We start from the raw sequence: 20,403 nt of genomic DNA, 5'->3' as shown, positions 1-20,403 counted from the left end.
TAAAAAGACAATGTATATATCTTATTTTAAAACTGCTTTATTGTTAGAAAATGCTAATGAACATTTGAGCCTTCAGTGAGTTGTAACCTATTTGCTGGTAGAGGGTCTCACCTTGATGTTGATGGCTGCTGACTGAATCAGGGTGATTACTGAAGATTGAGGTGGCTGTGGGTATTTCTTAAAATAAGGCAACAATGAAGTTTGCCACATTGACTCTTCCTTTCACCAAAGATTCCTCTGTAGCATGTGATGCTGTTTGATAGCATTTTCCCCACAGTAGATCTTCTTTCAAACTTAGGGTCAAACCCTGCCACTCCAGTAATGTTCTAAATGTTTTGTTGTCATTTCAACAACGTGCACAGCAATTCAGTCACATCTTTACACTCCACTTATAATTCTAGCTCTCTTGCTATTTACATCCAGTTACTTTCTCCACTGAAGTCTTGAACCCCTCAGAGTCATCCATAAGCGTTGGTATCGTTAACCAAATATCCTATTAATGTTGGTATTTCAACACTGAAAATCTGTTAATTAGTGTAGCCACTTTCATCAGTTATCTTAGCTAGATCTCTGGAAAATTTGCTGTACCTTCTCAACATCAGTACTTGCTGACTCACCTTGTATTTTTGTAGTAAGTAATTATGGTCTCACCTGTACAGCACTATTAAGATGGGGATGGCATCTTTCCTTAAACCTCCTGAACCAACCTCTGCCAGCTTCCTACTTTTCTTCCTTAGCTTCCTCACCCTCTTTTTCTCAGCTTTCATAGAATTAAAGAGAGTTAGGGCCTTGCTCTGCATTGGGCTTTAGCTTAAAGGAATGTTGTGATTGGCTGGATCTTCTATCCAGACCACTCAAAATTATCAGCTGTTTCACTTTCTTATCATTTAGGTGTTCACTGGAGTAGCGCTTTTAATTTCCTTCAAGCTTTTCCCTTGTATTCACAACTTGGGTTACTTACTGTTTGGTGTAGGAAGCCTACCTTCCCGCCTGTCTCAGCTTTCAACATGCCTTCCCCACCAAGACTAGTCATTTCCAGCTTTTGACTGAAAATGAGAGACATGCAACTTCTTTCACTTGAGCACCTAGGGGCCATTGTAGGGTTATGAATTGACCTCATTTCAATACTGCTGCATCTCAGGGAATAGGGGGGCCTGAGAAAAAGAGGGTAGTGGAAATAGATGGTCAGCGGAGCAGTCAGAATACACACATTCATGGATTATGCTTGCCATCCTTTTTTTGAGTGGTTCATAGTGCCTGAAAACAAGTACAATAGTAACATCAGAGATAACTTATCACAGATCAACATAACAGATATAGTAATATTGAAAACGAATTACTAAAGTGTGACATAGACTCGAAGTGAGCACATGCGGTTGGAAAAATGGTGCTGGTAGATTGGCTTGGTACAGGGTTGGAACAAACCTTCAATTTGCTAAAAAGGCAGCATATTTGCAAAGTACAATAAAGTAAAATACTATAAAACAAGGTATTCTTGTATTTGTTTTTAATTTATAAGTTTAACATTGAAAGTCCTTTTAATCAGGAGTATGCATTTGTTGATACCATGGAAATTTAATTCACCAAAATTTATTTATGAATAAAAGGTTTGAGTAATTTTACATATCTATTTACATAAAATCTGTCTTTTTTGGAAAAATGTGATTCTGTCTAAGAAGGATACCAATATATTAATAAATAGAGCAAGTTAGTGTTGACAAATATAGGATACCAGCTGAAATATAATTTATTTTAGATTTTTGAAGAATATTTTCCTTATGAAACCATCTTTTGAACATTGAGCTTAAAGTAGGTAGGGATTGATGTCACATATATATTTTAAAAAGGTAAATGATGAAATATTTAAAAATATATATTAAAATGCTATCATTCTAATCCTTTATATGATGAGTTTTAATTCCATATTCAATATTTGTGTTCAAATAGTAAAGTAAAAATTTTCTTATTGCATTTGCTTTTATTTAAACTTTTCTTTTTCTTTTTTGTAGATTTGCCTTGAGGTCACATTGATATGAGCTTTGGAGTCACCTTTCATAACTTCACCTGGGAAAGAGAGAGAAAACTTTCTTGTTAAAAAAATATAAGGAAAACAACCAACCAAAGGAATCATGCCAAATGCCAACTCTACATCTTTTTGTGTTATTAACATATATATTTTAATGCATTAAGACAAATGGCTTATACATTAAAGGAGATGATTTGTTCATCAGTATTTTTAGCCATTAAGAAAAATTGTTTTCATGTTGACCTTATACAGCTCTCATAAAATTTAACACATATAAACATCTTTAAGGCCTTGTTTAAAATAGCTTTCTTTTTTAGTGCTTAGAACTTCAATGTTTATGTGCCCTATTGTTACTTGTCAAAGTCTTCACGAGTTTGTAACATCAGGAAAGATATGGACATGGAAACTTACGTTATTAAAATAGACTGCAGTGGATTTAAGTGGACAATTCAAGACATCCATTTTATTATCTAAAATATTACATAAAAAGTGTACAGTTTTTAGCCTAAATGCAAACAAAGTTGCTTGAAAATGGCATGGGTAAAGTTCTTACGGAAACCTGGTGGCAACCTTGGAAAAGTTTATCAGCCTGGAAGCATGCTATCGCTAGCCCCTACCAAAGGCTTGTTAAATGAACCAGGACAAAACAGCTGCTTTCTTAATAGTGCCGTACAGGTGAGACCATAATTACTTCATTAAAAAAAAATACTTCTCAGAAAATCCTTTGTTTAATGATTCTTTAGCTCATAAATTAAAAATAAAATTATAAACTAGAATGACTTTTTAATATAACTTTTAATGGGAACAAAAATGTTTTGGCTGGTCATTTTGATTTTTATAATAAATGGAAATGGTTTCAACAGATTGATGTATCACTATGATATAAATAATCTTATTTAAAATGTTTATTTAGTAAATTAATATTTTTCTAACATACATAAACATTTTTGTTTTAATCAGCTAACACCCCTCCCTTTAAAAAAATTCAGTATATGGATATCTGTAGATAGAATAAAAAGACATAAGCTGCTTGGATTGAAATGAGAATGCAGAGTTTTTTTTTTATCTCAGTACTCAAACTTCCTTCACCTTTCACTGTGGTCCTTAAATTATCTCTGCAGAATCAGCATTTGGGCTACACTGTTTTGGGTAAATTGAAGGATAATCTGTTTTGCTTCAATTCTTGTTGAAAGTCTTTTAATTAACCTGCTTTTCTGCCTCAGATAATGATACACTTTCTTATGCATAATATAGTTTTTATTCAGCAGTCATAGATTTTGTAGGTCCTGTGTCCTTCTGACCATTGTAGAGCACTAAAGATGAGGATGATTTAGAATATTGATAATTTTTTCTATTGAGCTTAGAATATACCATGAAAGAATTCATATGTAATGATTCACTTTTCATATGTATTGTTTTTTCTTTTGAAAAATAATAGAGAAAAATATTGGTTGATTAGATCATTTGACAGATAAATGTAGAATGTATTAAGTGCACAGACATCTGACTCAGAGCTATGTTCTCAGTTACCCTTTACCCGAAACAGATGCCAAACTTGAACATTCTCTAACTCACCCAGGGAAAGAGAGGCAGTTGGTATTAAGAAAACATTCATGCTAATTTACTTTAGGATACTTAAATAGTAGTGTTCTGCCCTGGCTCAAAGATCCCACTGACATTACTGTCACAAATGCAGAAAAATATTTATTCAATGGCACTGGATATAGTGAAGTATTAGATACCAAAAGACCTGGAATTAAATGCTTTTGATTGAATCAGACTGTGAGAAAGGGTTTCTGGCATTTCAGATATTTTTTTGTTTACCCCTTTTTCTTTTTCACTTTTGTTTTCCCCTCTGTTTCTGTCCTTTTCATTGGCACCCAAAATACTATAGTTCAGGGAAACAAAACACAGAACAGGTGACAATTTTGAGTAAGGAAACTTAAATGGGTTAGAACATGGAGAAGTATTCCTATGGTGATATATTTTTTTTTCTTTAAATGAGCATTCCACTGACCTTTACCATGAAGACTATTTACTTATACTTATCTACCAAGTTGCCATTTCTGGTGCTCATCACTTTTTTGCATAGACCGCATTCCATCTGATATTCTTTTCTTTGGCTTGAAGGATTTTTCTTGTAATACAGGTTTATTGGTGATGAACTCTTTCACCTTTTGTATGCCTGAAAAAGATCTGCATTCCACTTTTGTTTTTGAAAGGTATTTTTATCTTGTTAAAGGGGTCTAAGTTGACATTTTTCTTTCAGTACTTTAAAGATTTTGCTTCTCAATGTTTTAGCTTGCATTATTCTAATGAAAAATCTAAGATTCTGATCTTTGTTTTTCTGTATGTAATTTGTTCTTTTTCTCTGACCGCTTTTAAGATTTTCTCCTTATCATTGGCTTAAAGCAATTTAATGATGTTTCCTGATGTAGGTTTCTCCATGTTTCTTTGTGTTTGGGTTTGTTGAGCATCTTGGATCTGTGGGTTTTGGATTTAAATCAAATTTGGAAATACTTTGTTGTGTCTTCAAATAATTTTTCTGTCTCTTCCCTCCTTTGGGGTTTTCCAGTTACATATGTAGTGGATTGCCTGAAGTTGTCCAGTTGTTCCAGATCTCACTGATGCTCTCTTTATTTTCTTTCTCAAGTCTTGTTTTCTCTTTGTGTTTTATTTTGTGTGGTTTCTATTAGTACATCTTCAAGTTCATTAATCTTTTCCTTTGCATTACCTATCTGCTATTAGTCCCATCCAGTGTACTTTTTGTCTTAGACATTGTAGTTTTCACTTTGAGAAGTTTGATTTTGGTCTTCTTAAAATCTCTTTCATGTTTTTGGATGTCAGACAAGTTTTACCTTGTCAGGTTATGGATATTTTTATATTCCTAAAAAAAATCTTGAACTTTGTTCTAGGACAGAGTTTATTTGGAAGCAATTTGATCATTTTACTTTTAAACTTTGTTAGGCGGGACAGAGCTGTGTTTATTCTTGAGTTAATTTTTCAGCTCTTGAGACTCTGTTTCTTCAACCATTGTTTTGTAAATTTTGAAGTTTTCTACTTTGGTTCAGGAATAGGCACTATCTTGGGCCTGTGTGAGCTCTGTGCACTATTCCCTCTAATCTTTTTGGGCGTTTCTTTCCCATGCCTCAGACAGTTTCCTCATAGTAAACATCCAAATACTGGAGTGGGGTCCTCTACTGATCCCTGATGTAACTCTGCAGTACTCTGCCCTGCCAACTCTAGCAGCTTTGGGGGATCTGCTGGCCTTTTGATGTCTGCCATATAAACTAACTCACAAAGCCAATTCTCCCTGACAAAACAACTATTCAAATGGAGTTTCTATTAGATAAGACCTGACTTTCTTTTTAAAAATTCAGAATACAAATGTTGATATGCAATTTGATGAATACTTTTTTAAACTGCTGAGAAATAAATTGTAGAATATGTCTTGTAAGAAATTACTAAACACAGACACTAAAGTGTTTGGGTCTAAGAAAAATGAATTTATATGCCATTTCTTATTAATATTTAAGCTATTTCTTACATTATTTTCAAGTAAAGAATGTATGATGAAGGGTTTGTATTTCTTTATATAATGTGCGTCTAGATATGTATTGATCTTTTAGGAATAATCATATAAGAAATATGTATAAATATTCAAAAATAAATCAGTTTTGTTAGGCACTGTTTTAATTGCTACATGCAAATAATGAAAAGGTGTATATTGCTAAAAACAAATTAGTTCAGCAACTAGCTTTAACCTTAATTTAAAAAAAATAAGTGCTAGAATATAGTCAACATTTTAAAATGAAATGGGACTGGGAATGGTGGCTTATACCTGCAATCCTAGCACTTTGGGACAAAAATACAAAAGTTAGCTGGGCATGGTGGCAGGTGCCTGTAGTTCTAGCTACTCAGGAAGCTGAGGCAGGAGAATTGCTTTGAACCCCGGAGGTGGAGGTTGCAGTGAGCCAAGATAGCACCACTGTACTCCAGCCTGGGCAACAGAGTGAGACTCCATCTAAAAAATAAATAAAACAAAATAAAATAAAATGGATGAGGATTAACTATAATTAGGATAATTATTTAGTGACAGGAATTTGTTAAAGTAGCCTCTGTACTATTATGTTAAAGACAGTAATGTACAGGAACTTTAAAGAAATAACATAAAACATTTTGTAGTTTGAGCCAGTGTAACTGAGAATTTTTGTAATCACAGAAAACATTTTGGTTACATTTGGAAGACTTCATTAACTTTATAAACAGATTTTAGAGGGTATTCTATTTTAGCTGAACATTTTAAACTTTTAACGCAAAAGCAGTACAATTAGGTATAATATAACATATTAGTGTGGTTTTAACGTCAGAGGTGCAAAGTTATAACATTTAATATTGTCATACTATTTAATAGCTCACATTTATTGTGTTCTTACTGCTTGTTGGAACATTACCTATGTTACCTAATTTAATCCTTACAACAGCCCTAAGAGGTGAGTACTACATTTATCTTTATTTTGCTGATGAGAAAACTGAGTCCCAGAAAATATTTTGCCGAAGTCAGTCCAGGAGTTGGTAAATGGGAAACCCAGAATTAGAAACCAGACACCTGCCTTCAGAGGTTATTTTATTAACCTCAGTGGTGTACTACTTTTAAAGTTGTGCGGGTCATTAATCATCTTCATTGTTGGTAAAACAGATTTCAGTGTATTTTTAAAAATATGTTAGGACATGATACTTAAGAAGGTTATTAAACATCATCAAGTGCTTTGTAAAAACTGAGTTATCTGTGACAGAAAAATTGATACTATTATGCTTTAAGAAAATGCAACTTTCAAAGAGAAATTCTGAAATGACCTTCAGTTATGGAGCAGTTGAAAATATAGGAAACATTAAAACCAGTTTGTTTTGATTAGCTTTTTGTTGTTATTTGGGAAGAAGGAGAGATCATGAATAGATTTTCTTAGTTACGTTATTTGAGGACGCAACTAAAAGATAGGAAAATATGAAGATCTTATTTGTTTGTTGTAATAGTAGCAACAGCCACAAATAGCAGCTGGTACTCATTGCATGACAGTTAAGTACCATACCCTGCTTTAAAAGCATTACATATTATTACATATTATTTAATCCTTACAGAAACTCTATGAGATACAAGTACTATTCTCATCCTCATTGTATAGAATTTAGGTTTTTCAGAATGATTTTAAGCACGGGACTGCTTTGTTTTTACAGTGGCAGTCTTTTTGGGTTTGCTTTGTCTTTGTCTTTTAGTAGCAGAAGGTAAATGGATAATTGCAGCAAGTACATATTTAGGTAATTTATTAATGGCTGCTTCTTACCATGCTGTAACCCCATTACCATATAGGTACCCCATTTCTTGTTCAGTGTACAGTGATGCCACACACCTCTGCTTACCCCTTTTTCTTGCCATAATGTGCAGACCCTAATTTAGTACACTCTGGCTTTAAAGTCTAATTATATTTCCTTTCAAAAATTCAATTTGTTCCAAGTATTATAATCACTTCCTCTTTCATGTCTCTGCCAGCTTCTCCATTTAGTTTTCCATGTTTCCTGTTCAGAACAAATCCTTAATGAGGAGTTAGTTTTTCCCTGCTCCATGCCTGTCATGGTTTTTCATGTGCACCAGTATCTTCTGAATCTAACATTTATGTATGTACAACATGCATGTAGCAATTTTATACTTCTTGTCATTCCCGGTGGTTATGTATGTCTGATTATGTACAGGAAATTAAAAGAAGCTACTTATTAGCCTTTTGCCATTTTTAAAATATCTAAATATGTCTTTTGTTACAGTAAGAAAAATCTCAGTGTGTTTTTTTCCTTCACATCTCGTTGTTTTTTAGGTTTTATGGCAATTGGATATATTCCGACGAAGCTTGCGGGTTTTGACTGGACATGTTTGCCAGGGAGATGCCTGTATATTTTGTGCATTGAAGGTAACCTTTTAATAGCTCTGAAAAATTACTATCAATTGTTCCCTCAAAAATTTAAGTTTGATAGTTGATATACGTGGTGAATTTAAGTTTGATAGTTGATGTATTTGGTCAATTTGTTGTAACTAAAGTTCACTGTCAGGTGATTAACAGTTTTGAAGGTAAATTCTTAAAGAATAAGTTATTCAGGGCCAGGCGCGGTGGCTCAAGCCTGTAATCCCAGCACTTTGGGAGGCCGAGGCGGGTGGATCACGAGGTCAAGAGATCGAGACCATCCTGGTCAATATGGTGAAACCCCGTCTCTACTAAAAATACAAAAAATTAGCTGGGCATGGTGGCGCGTGCCTGTAATCCCAGCTACTCAGGAGGCTGAGGCAGGAGAATTGCCTGAACCCAGGAGGCGGAGGTTGCGGTGAGCCGAGATCGTGCCATTGCACTCCAGCCTGGGTAGCATGAGTGAAACTCCGTCTAAAAAAAAAAAAAAAAAAAAAAAGAATAAGTTATTCAGGGTTGTGTTTTTATTTTCTTCTTTTATATGAGGACAGTTAAAAATTAATATTCTAAGTAGTATAAATTGTTAGGAACATTATCTTTTTCATTATTTTGAAATTATTCTTAATCATTTTAACAAATGTTTTTTGAGCTACTACTGAGTTCTGGGTACCAGTGTAGTTACTGAGGATACAGCAGTGAACAAAACGGCTAAAAATTTCCTGTTTCATATAGCTTGTATTCTTACAGAGGAGGAGACAATAAGAAAGCCAAATATTATAGAGTATGTTAGATGGTAATAATTATAACAATGGAAAAATACATCAGGTAAACAAAATAGGGAGTATTGTGTAGCCAGGAAAACTTCACAGAGAAACTGATATTTGAATCGAGACTTTGAAGAGCCTTCCAGGCAGACAAAGAAACAGCGACTGCAAAGGCCTTGAGGTGTGAGTATACCTGACATATTTAAGGACACCAAGGAAGTCTGGGTGGTAGGAGCTTTGTGAGCAAGGAAGAGACTGGTAGAAGATGAGCTCTGAGGTGAGGGTAGCTGAGGTGGCTTTAAAACATGTCTGCAGATTCTTTTGCATGCTTCCTTTTCCAAAATCGAATTCATTGAATGGCTGATTTCTGTCAAAAAAATCAGCCTTATGACTGATTTCTGTCAAAAACTTAGACTATGGCAGAACTGAGGCTGCAAGCAAGGTATCTGAGGTTAGGTTAGCTTAGAAAAGGCAATATAGCTCTCACCCAGCTCTGTCTCTTCAGTTGCTCATTCTTGGAAGTGAGCCACCATGATGAGGAAACCAGGTAGCCATGCAAAAAGACCACATGGAAGCATTCTGGACACAGCTAGAGCTGAGTTCCCAGCCCACAGCCAACATCAATCACCAGACGTGAAAGAGTGACCTTCAAATATTCCAGATCCCAGCATTCAAACTGCCCAAAATGACTTCAGGTGGAGCAGAGACATGCTGTTCCTACCCAAATTGCAGATTTGTGATCAAAATAAAAGTATTTTCTTAGTAACTACATTTTGGGGTGGTTTAGTTACAGGGCAGTAAATAACTGGATCAGGGGTTTAGATTGTGTAGCGCCTTATAGGCCTCTGTAAGGATCGTGGCTTTGTCTTTGAGTGATTTAGGGAGATTGGGGATTGTTTTGAGTGGAAGAGTGATACAGTCTGTTTTAACTAGCTGTAATGTTTGAACTAGATCCCTGTGGCTGCTCTGCTGAGGAAAATAGAAGGAAGGCAAAGAAACAGAGCATCCAGTATATATTAGCAACTCATTTGTGCCACTGAAAACTTTTGCCAGATCATTTAAGATTTTGTTACACATTTTAGAGATAAATGTTTCATTTTTTACATTCTTGAAAATATTCATAACACACACACACACATAGACACACAGAAATTAAAAAAAAATTTTTTTAAATTTCTTATTTATAAATTGTATTTTTTGCAGTAGTGAAACAGATTCTTGAAATGTTTTCCTTGTATGTTGATCTTAAAAATATTTTTTTTGAGATGACATAACCCCTTGAGCTAACATAGGACTGAATGTGACCAATACTTCTTGGTGGGGTGTCATTGAATACTTTTTTCCCTACTTTCTTCCATGTAAGATGATTGTCATAAAATTGGTATTTATTAAAATGTTTTTTTTCTTGCTTAAGCTTAGTAAGGAAAATTGAAAATCTAATAACTATAATCCCATGTTTACAGTTTCTTAGGTTTAGATTAGAAACTGAATGAAGTTTCCAGTTTCTTAAGTTTAGATTAGAAATACAGGTTGGTTATTCCTTGTCTGAAATGCTCAGGACCAGCAGTGTTTTGGATTTTAGTTTTTTTTTTGGATTTTGGAATATTTGCATTTATATATTTACTGATTGAGCATCAAATTTAAAAGCATTTTCTTTAAGCATTATGTCAGTGCTCAAAAAGTTTCAGATTTTGGAGCATTTTGGATTTCAGATTTTTGATTTGGGGATATTCAACCTGTAATATTCATTCAACCAGTTGAGAAAACTGATAACTTGGGGGTGGTAGGACCTTTTCTTAAAAGTTAAAAGTCATTATTATCTTTTTTCTGAATCTTCTTGTAAGCTGTACATTTGCATTTTTAAAAAGTAAGTTTAGTCAAATAATAGTGGGAAGTTGTCATTCTGTTAAAGTGTCTAATTTTTAAATCAAAATTTGTCATTTTCGGAGGTATTCTTAAGACCCTAGTAGAAAATTTTTTAGAAATTGTAAAGTTCTTTTAGGTTATTTTTTTTTTTTTTTTTAAGACTAGTGCATTCTAATTTTTTATGTGATTATATGTTTATTTTGTTCAGCATAATTCTAATTCCTATTGTATATTTTTAGATTTAAAGCAACTTAAATCTCAAAACTCTGTTCCTTAAACAACCTGCATCAGAATCATCTGGGGATTAATTTATAAATGAGCCTCACCTAAGACTTAGTCAGAATCTCTGAGAGTGGAACCTGGGAACCCTATATGTTGAATTCTTGTGTCCCCTAACATTTAATTTAGAGGCTGTTGTAAATATTTCCACACTTGATTATACAAATAATTGGTTTTTCATGAAATTTTAGAACAAAAGACTTCTGTATTATTTTCTAAGTATATATAGTGTTTTGAGTTTCTCTGTGTTATAATGAAATTACTGAAATATTTTTAAAGTTGGCATAAAACTTACTGATTTTCTTGTTGATTCCCAGACAATATTTGCACAGTTCCAACACAGTCGAGAAAAAGCACTTCCCTCAGATAACATAAGGCATGCTCTTGCAGAAAGCTTCAAAGATGAGCAGCGATTTCAACTTGGCCTTATGGATGATGCTGCAGAATGCTTTGTAAGTATTTCTGATATTCCTTAAGAAATCAGAATAGTCATTTTGATTCCTTAGATAGAACAAATGTTGAAACAAATGAAACAAAAATTTAGAACAATAGAAGACTGTCAGAACCGGCCAGCAGATCTGTATCTTACCCATCCTTCAAGCTCAACTTCAATCCATCTGTCTTTTGTGTTGTACTTTTGGTTTTGATGATTTGTGTTGCTCTAATTTTTATTCTTAGGCTACTAAAATATTTTAAAACTTAATTGGAGCAATAAGCTTTGCTGAATATAAATGATATCACTTAAATCAGTGTTCTGCCTCTACAGGGTTCACATATGTGGCACATTCCTAGCAGGAATATTTTTCATTACATGCAATGATTATCATTGAGAGAGAAGGGGATTTGGTGGGAAGTTAACAGGGGCAACAGTTCTGTTACCCACATTCCAGGTTGAGAATCACTGAGGGTGATGTTCTGAGGCTCTGTTACCACCATAGTAGTAAGTAGAGCATTCTTTTGATCAGGTACATATTTTATACATATAAAATATGTATGCTAATTATTAAATGTCTCAGTAATATTGATGTCACCTATAATTAAGTTGTAGCCATTTCTTCTCTCTTGTTCTTATTTCTAGTCAGCAAATTCTGTAAATTCTTTCATCATAACCCCTTTCAAAAGTTTTTTCTTTCCATATTCATTCCCTACCACAACTTCTTCCAGTTCAGCATATTTAAGCCTACTACTGGTGTGCATTCAGCCTGTTTATTTGTGGCCTATTTTTTTTAATAGCCGCCATGTTAATATAATTTTATTCAGGTTAATGCTTACTCTTCAAATATTTCCATGATTCAAATGTAGACTTTTTATTCTAATATTTAAGGCCCTTTATGATTAAACTCCACCTTCCCTTGGTGCTTCATCCCTGGATTTTTTTTCCTAGTGAGATTATTCCATTCAGTACCTCATGTTTATTTTTATATTCTTGCTTATATTTCTTATATGAAAGCCTGTTCTATTAGCAGCTTTTGCTCAAGTTCCTGAAATACTCAAAACTTTAAAAATCTATCATTTTGTCAAGGTTCAAACTAAGTCTATGCCTACCAGATAACATAGACTTATGTTTGGCTTGACCAAACCACCCAACCCATTCCCTCTAGAATTTACTATCAGTAGAATTCATTTGGCATTTGTATATTATTAATCACCTTTTTTTAAAGAAGCATCTTCATGGTTTCCTTAGATGAAAAGCTCATTGACCAGCACCTGGCCTAGCACACTTGCATGTTGATTAAAATGTGAATATTGCCACACACAGTAATGAAATATAATTTCCATGTTTCTTCTGTTTATAATTGATTTTTCACTTAAAAAATTTATTTTGAACAATGCTAAACTCTGTAGTTTTACTTTCACTTAAATGAATTGTTCTAATACATGATGTGATAATTCACACAATGTCTAGAAATCTAGGCTTAAATTATTAAATGGTTTTAAATATCCTGGCGCAGAGGAGAGGGAAGTTAGCTAATTAATAGAATTCATTGGTTAAGCTTCGGTAAAAAGAATTCTGTTAAAGAAATAACTACCCCTTATTGATCTATATTGTAAATCAACATTTATATGAAATTCATTGCAGAGTACATTGTCTCCATTATGGTGTTAGTGTAGATATAGAGCCTTTATTTTGCTGTTATTTATACAGACTGCCTAGATGATTCAAATAGGATTTTTTTTAAGCTGATTTTTCTTAATTTGAGAATATTGGGAACACAGGAAACTATTTTCTAACATTAAATTCTAGATGTCAGTCACCATGGGTTGATTTTTAGAAGGATTAAAAATAAATTTATTAAAGATCATTTTATATTACAACGCTTCTTTCATAAAACAACATTTAATTTAAGCTAGTGCTATAAAAGGTGAATAATTGAACATTCAATTAAAGTATTGATTAGAGAGGAAAGCTGAAAAGCTAGCAATATGTATGACACTTTTAAATTTACACTTTGGAAAATCTTCAAGTAAAGAGTTCTATTTTGATGTGTTCCCTGCAAGATCAATAACTCATTTATCTATTTTATTTTTAAATTAGGAAAATATATTGGAGAGGATTCATTTTCACATAGTGCCAAGCAGAGATGCAGACATGTGTACCTCTAAATCTTGTATCACTCACCAGAAGTTTGCCATGACTCTGTATGAACAGGTGAGATGGCTTAGTTATTTTTTAGACATTATAGTTCTGTTTTATGACTGATAGATTAAACATATGTTTTTACCTATATAGTGTGTGTGTCGTAGCTGTGGAGCATCATCAGATCCTCTACCTTTTACAGAATTTGTGCGGTACATTTCTACAACAGCCTTATGGTAAGAACCTGTTAAAACATGCTTACCAAAGATGTAATAACATATTTAAGCAGATCGAGTACTTATTTTATAAAACTGTAGCATACATGAATTTCCTCTCTCTGTCTAAGGCTACCAAATATGCTGCTGTGAGATATATACAGTGATGTCTATCTCAATTGGATGTTTGTAATGTAGCCAATATATGTGTTACTTAGTGAAGTGTACATAATGCTAGTTAAAATTTTTATCTATTTATAACAAATTTTAGAACTGTGAAAGGAAGCATAACATGATAAACTGAATGTTAAAGGGAACTATACATGGTTTCTTCATTTATGAGATGTTCTATTTGTAATGGCCATATTTTCTGTCAGCTCCACTATGTCCCTTTCTGGTGATAAAAGCTAGGGTAAGAGAGAAGAAAGAAAAATGTAAGCATAATTCTCAGATTATTGTATTTGAGGCCTCAACATTCACCTTAAATAAAAATTTGCTTGCCTGCTCACCTGCTCACTCACTTTCTCCCTTTTTGTCCATGAAAGATTAGCCAGTTAAGGATCTAAAAGTTATCTCTAGACCTTACATAATGATCTTTGAATACTTTCCAACAGGTATTTGAAAGTATAAATATTTGGCATGTGGTAAACATTGAGTAAGATCATAAACATTTGCATACATTTTAATACAAAAGACATAATGTGGATCAATAATCATCAGTCAGAATATGTTAGTGCAACAGTTAGTTGATAAATGCTGCCAATATTTATGTCAGTGTGCAAAGTGAATGTTGTGTTCATCCATTTCATATTCATCTTCCTGTCTTTACTGGGTATAAAACGTTTCATAATGATTATTGAATAATAATTTGGTTATTTGGATGTGTTTACTATCTTTCTTATGTTTACAGACAACTAAAAAACATTGATTTAGAGAAACATTCCTAAATTTCAGTCAAATTGCAGTCATTTAAAAAAATTTCTATGAAAAGCAGGATGGGGTTTGAACAAAGATAGGCAATAAGTTAAAAACTAAATTTTTAATTCTACTTTAAAACTCTTGAATGAAATGACAGTGTTCTGAGGCAGAACGTTAGATAATAAGAATTAGATTCACATTATTCTCTGCTTAGTAAACATTGTAAGTTGTAGGAGTGTACACTGAATTCTAATTATAATATCCTTATTTGTATTCGTAATAAGTGTTGAATACCAGTTATTGAATGCTTACCATGTTCCAGACTTTATGTAAATTGCCACTTTTAATCTTAACCAAAATTCTATTTTGTTGATGAAGAAATAGGTTTAATGAGATTAATTTAGTAAGTAGATGAATTAAGATTGAAACCCAGATCTGTCTGACTTCAAAATTTGTTTGGCTAACCACTACTCTAATGCTGTCAGTTTTGTAAGACCAGTATATGCAATTTGAATGAGCTTATCAGATTTTGGGCTTTCTAGTGTACTCGTGAAGTGTTTTGGAGAGGTACATTTAGTTGCTACCAAATACTTATAGATTATTTAAACTATTGAACTGTAAAATATATCCAGCTCTAGAATAGTTACATTACTGTTAAGTACGACCAGAGTAGCTAGAATGGAAACTAGTAAGTGTTTCAACTTACATTACGTTCCTTTTTGGAAATGTTTAAATCGTTGTTTAAGTATTAGTCTGTTCTCACGCTGCTAATAAAGACATACTCAAGACTGGGCAATTTATAAAGTAAAGAGGTTTAATTGATTCACAGTTCCATGTGGATCATGGCAGAAGGTAAGGAGGAGCAAAGTCACATCTTACATGGTGGCAGGCAAGGGAAGATGAGAGCCAAATGAAAGGGTTTTCCCCTTATGAAACCATCAGATCTTGTGAGACTTATTCACTACCACCAGAGCAGTATGGGAGAACAGCCCCCATAATTCAATTGCCTCTAACTAGGCCCCTCCCACAACACGAGAATTATGGGAGCTACAATTCAAGATGAGATTTGGGTAGGGACACAGCCAAGCCATATTAGTTACTTAATGCCCTATATGTAAAATATGTCTTTTAAGGAGGTTGAATAAAAAAGTATCACAGTTACCCTGTAGTGTATTAAAAGACCTGCCTGGGCTCTAATAAAATGATTAGTATTCTGGCTGGGCGCAGTGGCTCATGCCTATAATCCCAGCACTTTGGGAGGTCAAGGCAGGTGGAGCTCCTCACCTGAGGTCAGGAGTTCAAGACCAGCCTGGGCAACATCGTGAAACTCCATCTCTACTAAAAATACAAAAGTTAGCCAGGTGTGGTGGCACGTGCCTGTAATCCCAGCTCCTCTGGAGGCTGAGGCATGAGAATCACTTGAAGCAGGAGGCAGAGGTTGCAGTGAGTTGAGATTGTACCATTGCATTCCAGCCTGGGCGATAGAGCAAGACCCCATCTCAAAAAAAAGAGTAGTATTCATAATAAAAACAAAAGGCGTAAGTCTGGCTTTAAAAACTTGGCTTGTGACTTCTGCATTTAATCAGCAAAGGACCTTCTCCTAGCTGAAATTGGTAATTTTGCTTCTAGGAACTTTGGGCCAGAGAGCGAGCCTTTCCTACAGTTTTGTTCTTGTTAGGGTATGGTTTAAACTTCAGTTTCTACTTATTAATCAATAATACAAAAGAAACATTTGCTTTAGAACTACCTTCAGACAGAGCATCTTAGCCTCATTCATCTAGTTCCAAACAAAAGTATAATTTTGTCACTTTGTTGTCTTTATTTGAGCTAAGTGTTTTCATCATATACTTGCCAAATTTAATAATTTTTCACTTTATGGAAAGGTACTTTATGGTTAATTTTAAAGTCATGGTCATGTCTTAGAAAAAATGACGCATGTCTAAACTGACAATATTTTTCGTATGTAGTTTATTAAAGTTTTAAGTTCATAGGCCAGATTTGGGATTGTTTCTTTTTTCATAGCAATGAAGTTGAAAGAATGTTGGAAAGGCATGAACGCTTTAAACCTGAAATGTTTGCAGAATTGCTACAAGCAGCAAATACAATGGATGACTATAGGAAATGTCCTGTAAGTATAATTTGGAGAATATTAGATGCTTCTGGTTTTGTAAATTTGAAAATAGACATTCAGATATTATCATGTAAATATTGATTTCTTTAAACACTCTAAAGTTTGTGAAGGTTTTAAGGTAGCATATGTTAATTGTTTTCAGAGTTCTGAAATGTATCATTTGATTAAAGAGAAAGTTTCTTTTTTTCAGTAATTTGATGAATGATACTCTTTTCTCATCTAATATTGTTAATGACTCAAGGGTTTTATTTCTGCTTTTAAGGTTGAATTTGTTTTTTTAACAGATTTACACAAATATCAAAGAATACTTTTATTTAAAATAAACTTCTTGTTTAATCAATAATTAAGACAGCTTGTGAGAAGTCAATTTTTAGTATACTGAATAAATTGCAGATATGTGTTAAAATTGTTATATAATATATAATTATTAAACTGTGTAAGGCTTTGCATATGATTTATCTGTTTTCATAATTTTAAAATTTGACTTTTGTGTTTTTCTGTAGAGTAACTGTGGCCAAAAAATAAAAATTCGCCGTGTTTTAATGAATTGCCCAGAGATTGTTACAATTGGTTTAGTCTGGGACTCTGAGCATTCTGACTTGACCGAAGATGTTGTACGGAATCTAGCAACACATCTTTATCTTCCTGGGGTATCTTAACTATTTTCATTCCTCTCTTTTTTATTTTCATATTCTTCTAAAACATCTTGATATATATTATGATACACTTATTTTGATTTCAAAACTAATTTTTTTTTCTGAAGAAAATAATACTATTCTGATGTTTTATCTGATAAAGACAAGTTTAATCAAATCAGGCTAACTGGAATGTCTTTTTTACAAAAGCTAGGAATGGCTTTCAATTATAAACTAAACTGTCTTATGACTTTTGCTTCTTTCAATCTAAAATGATGATGATAGATGATTTTTTATATATGGCCATGATTATAAATATAAATATTGTTAACTTAGAAAGGTTTTAAGATTTAAAATTCATCTAAAGCACTGAAGTCTCTCTCTCTCTCTCTCTCTCTTTTTAATTTTTTGACACAGTCTTGCTGTGTTGCCCAGGCTGCAGTGCATTGGCACAATCTTGGCTCACTACAACCTCCACCTCCCAGACTCAAGCAATTCTCATGCTTTAATCTCCCAAGTAACTGGGATTACAGCCATGCACCACCACACTCAGCTAATTTTTTGTGTTTTTAGAAGAGAGGAGTTTCACTATGTTAGCCAGGCTGGTCTCAAACTCCTGGCTTCAAGTTGATCCACCTGTCTTTGCTTTCCAAAGTGCTGGGATTAAAGGTGTGAGCCACCATGCCTGGCCATGATCTCTTGATATGCTTGTAACTTTCTTAATATATTTTGAATTGTTACAATTAAAGTTTTAGATAAATATCTTTTAGATATTTTTAATGAACATTGGAATATGTGATTCAAAAATTACCAGAAATGTGGAATTTATCTCATATTTTGAATTTCTTTATGAAAAGTTTCAGTCATGTATCATTAGAGATACTCTATTACTAATTAGTAGTGAATTTGTTTTATTGGTCTTAATGTTTCTATGAACAAATTAAAAGTAGCAATTATGTTAACAGTGTGATCTCAGTGGTACCTTTGAGTAACAATATCATAATATTGGAGTGGGGCAGTATGCATGAGAAATATTTCATGAGTCAAATACATGATTAATCTAATTATTCCTCATTTTAAAAAAGATATAGTGTTAAGTATACATTACTAATTTTTTAAACAGCTTTTTTATAGGGTTACTGATGAAAATGCCAAAAATAGTGAACTTCTCCTTGTTGGTATGATCTGCTACACCAGCCGACATTATTGTGCCTTTGCATTTCACACCAAAAGTTCCAAATGGGTTTTTTTTGATGATGCAAATGTGAAAGAGGTAAGTGACACTTTCTTTAACTGAAATAATTACTGTGATTTTTACTTTTTGGTAATAAATAATATGTTGATATTAATACTCAAAAGGATGATATAATTATTATGCAAAATAGTAATAAATGAACATAATGATGCTGGCATCATCAAGTTCAAACTTTCTTTTTTTACTCTTGAAACTGGCTTATTTTGAAGCCAACTTTTAAATTAGTCCATTTCCAGAATAATAATAAACTGACTAATGAATGTTAGTATACAAATATGTAACTATCAGTGATCTGTGTGTCAGAGATTATCCTTTTTGCCTAATGCATAGTTGCTATATTTTTTTTGTAGATTATTCACAGTAGTTTTGTATAACTAGTGATAAAAATGTTCTTGTCTTTTTATTATGACAATTTTTTTCAAATTTTGTGTGTGGCATAGAAGGATAGATATATCAGTTACATCTTTTGGTAATTATAGTAGACCCTTAAACAACGTAGGCATGCCAAAGCCCCTGTGCAGTTGAAAACCCACAACCAACTTTCAACTCCCTCAAAACTTAACTGCCCACAGCCTACTATTGATAGGCAGCCTTACCAAAAACATAGTCAATTAACACTTATTCTTTATGTTATATGTACTTTATACTGTACTCTTACAGTAAAGTAAGCTAGAGAAAAAAGTGTTACTTAGAAAATTATAAGCAAAAGAAAATATATTTACTACTTACTAAGTGGAAGTGGATCATCATAAAGGTCCTCATCCTTCTTGCTGTCTTCATGTTGAGTAGGCTGAAGAGGAAGAGGAAAAGGAAGGTTGGTTTTGCTGTCTTGGTGGCAGAGGCAGAAGAAAATCCACATATAAGTGAACCTATGCAGTTCAAACCCGTGTTGTTCAAGGGCCAACTATAATTTATTTACTCAAATTGTAATAATATTGTCTAGAAAAGTAGTGAATAATGGTTCTTAATAAGGAATATCAGAACCACATAAGGAGCTTTTAAAAAAACATATGCCTGGACTCCTAAAGTTTTGATTTAATGGTGTAAAGGCAGGTATCTGAAATTTTAAGTTTTACAGGAGATTCAGACATAAGCTACGTTGAAAATTGTTGGTCTTGGCACTACTGTTCTCTGGCTTATAAGCTTTGGCAATCTTTATTAAGTAGTAAACTGATTTTAAAATACAAGTTCTTTGGTTGTTATAAGCAAATAATGTAGAATTCTGTTTAGTTTCATTTTAATATACAACCAAAGGCCATTTATCAGCACTGTGATTAATACATACAAGTTCAAATATTTGGCATTTAGTGGACTTCTAATTCTACCCATGAAGGATTAACTGCTGTAGAAATAGCCATTTCGCTGTTTAAAACTAAGACATAGGTGAAACAACTCTTTTTAGACATTGAACAACATGCAGTTGAACAAAGAAAAGGGAAACAAATGAGGTCAGCTCTATAATTACCCCTGCTTACTGCCTAGAGGTAGTTTCTGGGTTGCAATGCAGGCAATGGGAGCCCAAACAAAGCCCAGTAGTGTTACTGAGTTCTGGAGACTGAAATTGAAGTTCAGGGAGGCCTAGATGGCTAAAATTTGCAGGACAGAATATCAGAAAGAAAACTGCACAGGGAGAAAGTTCTGGAAATTGACGTAGGGGTTCCCTGGAAATTTTGGCTAAATTGTGATCTGTGTATGTGAGGAGTGAACCCACACAAGTTTGGGGCTAGTTCAGAGAGATGGGAGGCCTCACTGGAAAACAAAATGTAAAACAGTTTTCCAAAATCA

General features: G+C 33.4%; 1 protein-coding gene and 1 long non-coding RNA gene across 3 annotated transcripts in view; one reads left to right on the top strand and one right to left on the bottom strand.

The window, feature by feature from the left end:
- Window positions 1-2,496: 2,496 nt before the first annotated feature.
- USP53 (ubiquitin specific peptidase 53) overlaps window positions 2,497-20,403 on the top strand; it is a 42,983-nt gene continuing 25,076 nt past the window's right edge. For both annotated transcript variants that reach the window (XM_032292440.1, XM_032292439.1), the window contains exons 1-8: window positions 2,497-2,701; window positions 7,894-7,986; window positions 11,204-11,338; window positions 13,423-13,536; window positions 13,618-13,700; window positions 16,620-16,725; window positions 17,232-17,378; window positions 18,487-18,636. In XM_032292440.1, coding sequence (XP_032148331.1) covers window positions 2,558-2,701; window positions 7,894-7,986; window positions 11,204-11,338; window positions 13,423-13,536; window positions 13,618-13,700; window positions 16,620-16,725; window positions 17,232-17,378; window positions 18,487-18,636 — 972 coding nt within the window. In that variant the 5' untranslated portion in view covers window positions 2,497-2,557. The remainder of the gene's footprint in view (window positions 2,702-7,893; window positions 7,987-11,203; window positions 11,339-13,422; window positions 13,537-13,617; window positions 13,701-16,619; window positions 16,726-17,231; window positions 17,379-18,486; window positions 18,637-20,403) is intronic.
- On the bottom strand, window positions 3,854-19,383 carry LOC116560889. Its single transcript, XR_004273189.1, has 3 exons — window positions 19,348-19,383; window positions 11,182-14,086; window positions 3,854-4,222 (listed from the first exon to the last, which is right to left on the bottom strand). It is a non-coding gene; the product is annotated as an uncharacterized LOC116560889 (long non-coding RNA).

This window comes from Sapajus apella, unplaced genomic scaffold (assembly GCF_009761245.1).
Source record: "Sapajus apella isolate SASKATOON/1434 unplaced genomic scaffold, GSC_monkey_1.0 scaffold27, whole genome shotgun sequence".
Classification (NCBI taxonomy): domain Eukaryota; kingdom Metazoa; phylum Chordata; class Mammalia; order Primates; family Cebidae; genus Sapajus; species Sapajus apella.
The sequence above is the reverse complement of the archived record's forward strand: the minus strand, read 5'-3'. Positions and strand labels throughout refer to the sequence as shown.